Genomic DNA, 9059 nt, shown 5'->3' on the forward strand with positions numbered 1-9059 from the left:
TCTCCTTCCCCGCTGGCTCATCTTGCGGCTCAGGGGGACAGCCCGTTCCTGTGCCTTTAAGGCTTTCTTCTATAGGAGTGCCCAGCCTTCCTGGACCCCTTTACCCTCAAAGACTGAATCCAAGGGACCCTCCCTGCTAGTGTCCTGAACAATTCAGAGTCTGCCCTCTGGAAGTCCAAGGTAGCAGTTTTGCTGTCCCCACTCCTGGCTTCACCAAGAATTGAGAACTCTGCCATTTCATGGTCACTCTGTCCAAGACAGCTCCTGACCTCCACATCTCCCACCAGTCCTTCTCTGTGAGCAGCAGGTCTAGTGTGGCACCTCCCCTGGTAGGTTCTCTCACCAGCTGCAGAGGGAAGTTATCTTCCATACACTCTAGAAACCTCCTAGACTGCTTCTTCTGCGCCATGTTGTATTCCCAGCATATATCAGGGAAATTGAAGTCCCCCATGAAAACAAGGGCTGACGATCACGCAACTTCAGCCAGCTGTTTGTAGAACACCTCATCTGTCTCTTCATCCTGGTTAGGCAGTCTATAACAGACCCCCACCAGGATGTCAGCCTTGTTGGCCCTTCCACTGATCCTTACCCTTGTAAGGATGATCCTTATCATCCCCAGCCACAAGCTCGATAACATCAAAACACTTTCTAACATAGAGAGCCACACCACCACCCCTCCTTCCTTGCCTATCCTTTCTGAAGAGCTTGTAGCCATCCATTGCAGCACTCCAGTCATGGGAGCGATCCCACCATGTTTCTGTAATGGCAACTAAGTCATACTTTGCCTGCTGCACAGTGACTTCCAGCTCCTCCTCTTTGTTGCTCATGCTGCGTGCATTGGTGTAGATGCACTTCAGCTGAGCCCCTTGCCTCACCCCCAATCCTGTTATCACTCCCCTAGGCTCATCTCTAGTAGGCTTGGTTTTAATCCCTTCCCCCTTCATATCTTTAAAGCCCTCTTTGCAAACCCTGCCAGCTCCTGGGCAAGGATGCGTTTCCCTCTTTGAGACAGGACAGACCCATCAGCAGAGCTCAGGCCAAATGCTGAATAAACCGCCCCGTGATCAAAGAACCCAAAATTCTTGCGTTTGCACCAGCCTCTCAGCCATGTGTTTATAAGATGGGTTTTCCTGCTCCTCTCGGTGTCCTTCCCTGCCACTGAAGGAATAGAGGCAAATACCACCTGGACGCCTGCTCCATCAACTAACTGCCCCAGTCCCTTGAAGTTATTTTTGATAATCCTCAGGCTTCTGTCAGCGACCTCATCACTGCCGGCCTGAACTATTAATAAAGAGTAATAGTCAGAGGGGCGGATCGGACTGGGGAGTTTTCTAGAAATATCCCTGAACCAGGCCCCAGCTTGGCAGCACACCTCCATACGAGTAGGGTAGGCCGACATGTAGGGCCCTCCGTTCCTCTCAGCAGGGAGTCAGCCATGGCAGTCACCCTCCTTTCCTTCCTGGTGGAGGCAGGCTTGAGGTGTGGAGTTGACCACCTCAACCTAGACAACTTTGCAGGCAGACCTCTTCCTGCATCCTCACTCACCTCTCCCTCAGGTTCCAGGGCCTCAAACCTATTACAAAGAGGCACCTGGGGAACTGAGGTAGGTTGGGATGGGGGTTGCCTGCGTCGCCGAGCTGGGGCCTGCAGTCTCTTGATGATTTTGATGATGTCATTTTATCTGCTTTTATATAGTTGATAAAAGTAGTCCCCCGCTATAAAAAACTTGGTTTTATGAATGCATTCAAATGCAGTGAAACTTGTGATTTGAAAATATTTTTCCTTCTAGGCACAAGAGGTTGTAAACTTAAAGAGCGAACATGGGTGAAAAGAAGCCAGAGCCTTTGGACTTTGTAAAAGATTTCCAGGAATATCTTACACAGCAGACTCACCATGTAAATATGATTTCTGGATCTGTTAGTGGAGACAAGGAAGCAGAGACTCTTCAGGGTGGTAAGCTAATTTCAATTCTATCAACATTTTGGGTTTTGGGGAATGACTGCACAGTTTACGTTCAGGCTAATTACTCACACTACTACGGTTGTGTGGAAGCACTTCTAATAGTAGTTTTTACATCACAGAAGATGTGTGGGTGCCCTTATCTTAATTAAGGTTTGTTCTCATAGTTTTGTGTAGTTGATGAGCAGGGGCATATGGAAGCAGAGATATTTGGCATATTCTCACAGCACAGTAGCTGTTATCGCAGCGATTGTCTATTGAAATGTCTGTTGCATTATCCATAGCTGGAACTGAAAGTGATCAGAATGGTCTGGATCATCCTTCTGTTGAAGTTTCACTGGATGAAAACTCAGGAATGTTAGTGGATGGATTTGAAAGGACATTTGATGGAAAATTAAAGTGTCGCTACTGCAACTATGCCAGCAAAGGAACAGCAAGGCTCATAGAACATATCAGAATCCACACAGGTATGAAATATTCTACTGTACTTCGCTGTGAGGCATTGTGATATTAACTCAACGTTATGTTGTGTGTGTGAGCAGCTGTCATCTTCAAGCAGTGTGATATTTCTTTGAGTTACTCTGCAGCTAAACCTGCTTTTTTTTTTTTTGTTGGTACTGTGTGTTTGCTGATTCCTGAGATGTCTTTGGCTTTGTGTGCAAGGGGAGCCTTGAACAGAACGACTGAAACAATGTGCTGTTACTTTATGTCAAATGTCATAAGTCTTTGCTGTACCAAAAGGCAAAAACAAGGCTTTAGTTCTGAAAGTGTGAGAATGTGTGTAACAGTACAGTGTCAGTATTCCTTCCCTTACTATAGAAAGTTGTCTGTGTTCTTTTATACTCTTGGATCTAAAGTTAACAGGTCTGTTGTGTTCTCCAAATGCCTTACCCTGCTGCTTCTTTATGGAGTAGAAGTCACTTGGTGACTTGAGCTAGCAGAACAATACCTGCTATAGATTATGACCTTTTCAGCACAGTTGCATTATACAAAAACAAGAAGGATTCCAACTGAAGGCTGGAGTGCTGAGAAATGTCCTCAAAAGTTCCCAGAGAAATGTCCTCAAAAGTTCTGGCCCAGTAATTATTCAAAACTAAGCCTTCCGTGGAGTGCCTACTTTCTGTTAACAGGAAAGGCCTTTTTGAAGAGAAGCATCATACTTAGAGTTTGTGCCTTGGCTAACATACAGACTTGTTTCTCATGGCTGTAGTATATAATATTGTCAGCATCATCCCAGACCTGAACTTCAGAATGGTAAGAAGGGCAAACAACACATAAAGCTAGCAGTGCTTTGTATGCCTTCTTTGTTTCAAATAAAATCTTTGCTCTGACTTCAAGTTTTGGGAAATGCTGGAAGAGCAGAGCTTTATGTGTAGGTTGACTGTTCTCAGTGCATTTGCAAGTGTTGCCAGTATTGGAGAGTATATGCATGACTCATTTGATCAAGGACACTTTCCTACTTAGGGGCGAGGAGATCCAAGACCTCTGTTTTATTTTGCTCAGAAGCATGGTGAGGAAGCATGGCAAAGGGCTAAGACATGGATTGCATGGACTATGAAAGCTCAGAGTGAGTGAATCAGCATTAAAATAGGGAACTGGGAGCTGACCTGTAGCCTCAGAGTGATGTAAGTAAACAGATGATGCATCCTGGATAATGTGCAAGTGCAGCAAGCTATCTGCCAAAGCAATTATGGCACAGGCGTGACCATATGACTATTATTAAGTGTAATTTACTCTGAATTAAATTCGTGCTGGGTCTGAACAGCAGTACTATCAGTGGTTCACTGGCTTTGCTGTGTTTAAGGGCTTGCAACACAGCACGCAGATCTTTTTCCGTGTCACCAGTTTAGAGTGAAATAAGAACTGCATTGACTTTGCCATGGGAGGGGCCCTGTGACTCTCTGTGTTAATCATGTGTCACCTTGTGGGTCCTGTGCAGTGCTTGCAGAGTCTTAGAGTATTAGCCCTCACTGCATGCAGACACCTGGCTTTTGTTGTAGATAATGGATTTTGAAAGCCGCAAACCAGTTTTCACAATGTTAGAAAATGCTTCAAAAGAACTTAAAGGCTGAAGGGAAGGATCCCACTCTTCTGTTTTGCAGTTTGTCACGTTTTGCAAGAGGAGTTCTCAACAGCAGTTTAGAAATTGGCATATCATTCTAGGTAGGAAGATAGGATGATGTTGCATGTCAGCACCTGGACATGCATCAGATCGCACCAAAGGCATTTCTAACAATCTACACATGGAATCTAAGAACTCATCAAATATCAGTCTGTGAAAGGAGGATTAAGAACCCAGTGTATGTTGTTACAAAGGTAATATATGAAATTGATTGAAAGCTTTCTAATTACTTCTAGAAGCATTAGTGGGAATCATAGAGTCATAGAATGGCCTGGGTTGAAAAGGACCTCAAAGATCATTGAGTCTCAACCCCCCTGCTGAGTGCAGGGTCACCAACCACTAGACCAGGCTGCCCAGAGCCACGTCCAGCCTGGCCTTGAATGCCTCCAGGGACGGGGCATCCACAACCTCCTTGGGCAACCTGTTCCAGTGCATCACCACCCTCTGTGTGAAAAACTTCCTCCTACTATCTAACCTAAATCTCCCCTATCTCAGCTTAAAACCATTCCCCCTTGTCCTATCGCTATCTACCCTCACAATTTTCAATTTGGGAATATTTCAAAATGTAATCTAGTAGAAGAATGAAGTTCAAGCTATCAGAAAGGACAGAGCCTGACTACCATGTCTGAGGGAGCACACAATTATCTAGTGGTTAACTGGCTTTGCTTTTCTTCAGTAACTCTTTAGCCACAGGATCCTTTTCGAAAGTTCAGTTCTTGAGTACATGCATGTGTACATGGGTTGCTTGGGTAATAATTCCAGGATATTTAAAAGTGGGAATGTGCGGAAGATATCAAAAGATTGTCCTTCGTCCGTGTTAAAACAGTTAGCAGTAAGACATTACTGTAGCCAACTGGTTGCACGCTTTAGAGAGGAGGTGGATTTTTTTACCACACAGACATCACTGCATTCAGTCCTTGGCATCATTGCTGCAATTCTTAGGTTGCTGGTTATGCTGGTTGTGCTCACACTTTTTCTGCTGCTCACTCACTTAGGAGAGGCAGACATGTCTAACTTTACTCCGCTCTTCCACCAAATACCCAGCTAAACTCAAGACTAGCAACGACTCTGAGGCTGAATTTGAGCAACTTGGTGAGCAGCTCGCAGCTAGCTATTTCCATGAAAAGCCTTCTTCTGTGAAATGCCATAGTATTGTCTTTCTTTCTTTCTTTCTATTTTAATTTTCCAGGTGAGAAGCCGCACAGATGCCATTTGTGTCCCTTTGCATCCGCTTACGAACGTCATCTGGAAGCTCACATGCGATCACATACTGGTGAAAAACCATACAAATGTGAATTGTGTTCCTTCCGCTGCAGTGACAGAAGCAACTTATCTCACCACCGGAGGCGTAAACATAAAATGGTGCCTATCAAGGGTACGAGGTCTTCCCTAAGTAGCAAGAAAATGTGGGGGGTTCTGCAGAAGAAGACCAGCAACTTGGGGTTCAGCAGAAGAGCATTAATTAATTTGAGTCCACCTTCCATGGTGGTTCATAAACCAGACTACCTTAATGATTTCACTCACGAAATCCCAAATATCCAGACTGAAGCTTATGAGAGCATGACTAAATCGTCCCAGACCGGTGGGTTGCCAAGGGATCCGCAAGACCTCATGGTCGATAATCCTTTAAACCAGCTATCGACGTTAGCCGGACAGTTATCTAGCTTGCCACCTGAAAACCAAAATCCATCCTCTCCTGATGTCGTTACCTGCCAAGATGAAAAGCCTTTCATGATGCAGCAGCCTGCTACGCCCGCTGTAGGTTCCTCTGTGTCGGCGAGTATTGCTCAGAGTTCATCTCCAACCAGCCCGGATCCTCGGCCTGCGCACAACCCGAGGAACTACAGCCCGGTGGCAGGGCCAAGCAGCGACCGCAGCGCCCACACCAGTACTCCCAGCATAAGTAACAGTCAGCCAAGCACTCCAGCTCCCACCCTCCCGGTTCAGGACCCCCAGCTTCTGCATCACTGCCAGCACTGTGACATGTATTTTGCGGACAATATCCTTTATACTATTCACATGGGATGTCACGGGTTTGAAAATCCCTTTCAGTGCAACATATGTGGGTGCAAGTGTAAAAATAAGTATGACTTCGCTTGCCATTTTGCGAGAGGTCAACATAGCCAACATTGAGAACGTGCTTTCTTTTAGTTTTTTAACATATTGCAATATATTTTTCATACTTCCTGAAGGAAAAGCTTGCACATTCCAGTAAGGAAAATTTGCGTTAAAGAGTTGGACAAGGGAGGCAAATTTATTTCTACGTTGTCATAAAACTTGCCAGGGAAATTTTGTATAAGATGTGGCGGTTGTTTTATATGTAGCCTTTAAAAGGAGAAAGAAAACAAACAGAGGAAACAACACGCTGAAAGTATTGTAAGAATTGGAATGCGTTAAGAGGTCTTGGTTGCTAAATTTCAGTTGCTTGCACTTAAAATCCCAAGAAACGTTACAGATGTAGAAACAGGGTGTCCTGACACATAGAATGCAACTATCAGGTTATTTATTAGGTAGGATAAAATATGTTAAGGGTGAACTATGAAAGTTTACTGCAGAGACAGATGCGGTTGCTTTGGAGACCTGTCCTTAAAAGCTTAGCTACTATCAAAAAAAAACCCTCATAAACAGAAGCAACTTTTGCATACGAATTCGATTCGATTTTAAAGCTCACTTTAAACTGATGAGGTTAATATGTTTTTGCTTGGTATAGCCCAAACTCAAACACTAATTTAACATTCTGGTTAAGATTCATCACAAAACTAGAAGATGAGAGGTTACTGTGAGTGAAACTCTGGTAGGGAAATAAATAAGTTCAGAGCCTGCCATTCACTGCTTATAAAAAGAAGGAATGAACATGACACCTTGTTCCAAACTGCAAAGTACACTTAGCAAAATTGTATCCATTTTAAAAGGAGGCAATTCTCGTGGAACTAACACAGATCAGTGTTAACTGCCTTAAACCAATTTGTGCACATCTTTAAAATTTGCACAATTAGACTTCTGTCTGGCTTGATAGAAGCTCTAATGGAAACAAGAGGTTTACGAGTTAAAAGTAGTCAGTTTTATCTTGGGCCAAGCTACAGCTGGTAGGTTGCCTTTATGTTTGAACGTCGTGTAGTCACGTTTAGTGTCAACTTTGGCTAACTTGGATGTCAGCCTGTCTGGCGTCCGTCCCCAAAATGTGTTGTCCCTTTGGTGTGCTGGAAGTAAGGAGAAGAGCTGAGGTTGTGGTTTGTTGTGGGATTGGGTTTGTTTTGTTGGCCTTTTTTTTTTTTAAGTATTGATGTAGTTGGCAGGCAAAGAAGCACTGGCTGCCTACATTTTAGGTCATTGTGATTAATAGCAGATGTACATGAAGATGTACATGAAGATGGATGTACATGAAGATGTACATGAAGATGGATGTACATGAAGATGTACATGAAGTCCATTGCACATGTTTATTTAATCCTGTACATGTTACTTTAGAAGCACCTAGGCTAATGGACAGGCACTTTAATAGGAACTTCAGTGAAACATCCTAGTAGAACTAATAAAAGCTCTTGATATGTTACACAGGAATTTGTAATGCTTCAAAAAAGTGAAGAACCATTACTTTTAGCGTACTTAGACATGCACTTTTACCTTCGTTTGTCTGACTGGAGACAAATTAAAGCTTCCCTTATATATTCCCCCTTTTCCTATCAGCAAAATATGGCAGAAAATATTTTGTTAATAGTAGGAAGGTTTTGTGAACGTTCTGGAAGTCAGTGGCTGCAATCTGAATAGCAGCTGCTTGGTTATTCAGATTCGTATTGTCATGGGAGCTAAAGCTCACAAGGACTTCAACTGAAGATGAATTACAGGGAAAAAGAACCTGAAAATTTAGGCACCAGAGATCATTTTCACTTGAATGAATTAGGAATTTAGGAACGGAATACGCTTATCTAATTTATCTACTGTTTTTGGTTTCAGGCTTGGTTGCAAATGCGTTTTAGTGAGGTGGTAGAACTGAGAATGTAACTTCCATTTTTTCATATGGCACTTGCTATAATCCTCCCATAACCCTTTCTCGCTTTATACTTTTAAAATTGATTTTCAGAGGCAAAACAGCAACTCTTTGCATAACCTGGTATGCAGAGGACCTGGAGTCATCCACTCACGTGTCCTTTTGTATTTTGAAGGCTGTGGTGAAGTTGACTGAACTGGAGTCTACTTGGAAGCTATTGCTCCTGTACGGATTTTGTACCATGACCTTTCCAGTCAAAGAACCATACCGAGGTGATCCACAGAGGTGGCTGAATTATACAGTATTAGAACCACAGATAGTAAAGACCCTTACAATTAGTAATTTGTAGAGATCCTTCTTCTTTCTTTTTGAGATATGGTGTAAACTTTTAATTGCTAGGCTCTGGCAGCTACAAGGAAACGTCTCAGACTGCGCTGCTGTAAGGAATGCCTTCCAGCTGTGAGTTATGTAGATTACAACAGCTGAGTTTGGTTTATGGCTCCAGTCTTTGTCCCTCCTGATACCAGAGGGATTGTTGCCATTGCGTTCTTCCATTCTTTATATGATTTCCAATCCATTCCGACTTTCTTCAGCAGCGCCTATAAACTGTGTGGACTTTCTGTGTAGTCTGATGACTTCTGAACCGTAATTCCCCTGCATGTAATTTTAGATAGAGCAGTAAGGTCACTAAGGGAAGTAGCTGGTAGCAAGAGGAAGCCTGCGTGACCTTATTGAAAGGGGCCCTCTGGTGAGGAGGAGCAGAAGTTCTTAATATTAGAACTCAGTAGGAAAAAGAAATTAACCCCAAGCCTTGCCAACTGTTATTTGGCAGTATTTTAATACTGCTAACTTAATGTCATTTCTTCTGCTTTCAAGTACGTGAGAAAAATAAATTTAGCCTGAACTTGTAAGAATTGAACCATTTGGGAACAGTTCTCCCTTCTCCCTTCCCTTCCCTTCCCTTCCCTTCCCTTCCCTTCCCTTCCCTTC

The 9059-nt window shown here is 43.4% G+C and overlaps 1 protein-coding gene across 2 annotated transcripts in view; it reads left to right on the forward strand.

Moving 5' to 3' along the window:
- Positions 1-6923, forward strand: part of IKZF5 (IKAROS family zinc finger 5) — an 11332-nt gene extending 4409 nt beyond the window's left edge. For both annotated transcript variants that reach the window (XM_021397444.1, XM_021397445.1), the window contains 3 exons: positions 1790-1953; positions 2244-2426; positions 5271-6923. In XM_021397444.1, coding sequence (XP_021253119.1) covers positions 1821-1953; positions 2244-2426; positions 5271-6214 — 1260 coding nt within the window. In that variant the 5' untranslated portion in view covers positions 1790-1820 and the 3' untranslated portion in view covers positions 6215-6923. The remainder of the gene's footprint in view (positions 1-1789; positions 1954-2243; positions 2427-5270) is intronic.

This window comes from Numida meleagris, chromosome 5, assembly GCF_002078875.1.
Source record: "Numida meleagris isolate 19003 breed g44 Domestic line chromosome 5, NumMel1.0, whole genome shotgun sequence".
In the NCBI taxonomy this organism is placed as follows: Eukaryota; Metazoa; Chordata; class Aves; order Galliformes; family Numididae; genus Numida; species Numida meleagris.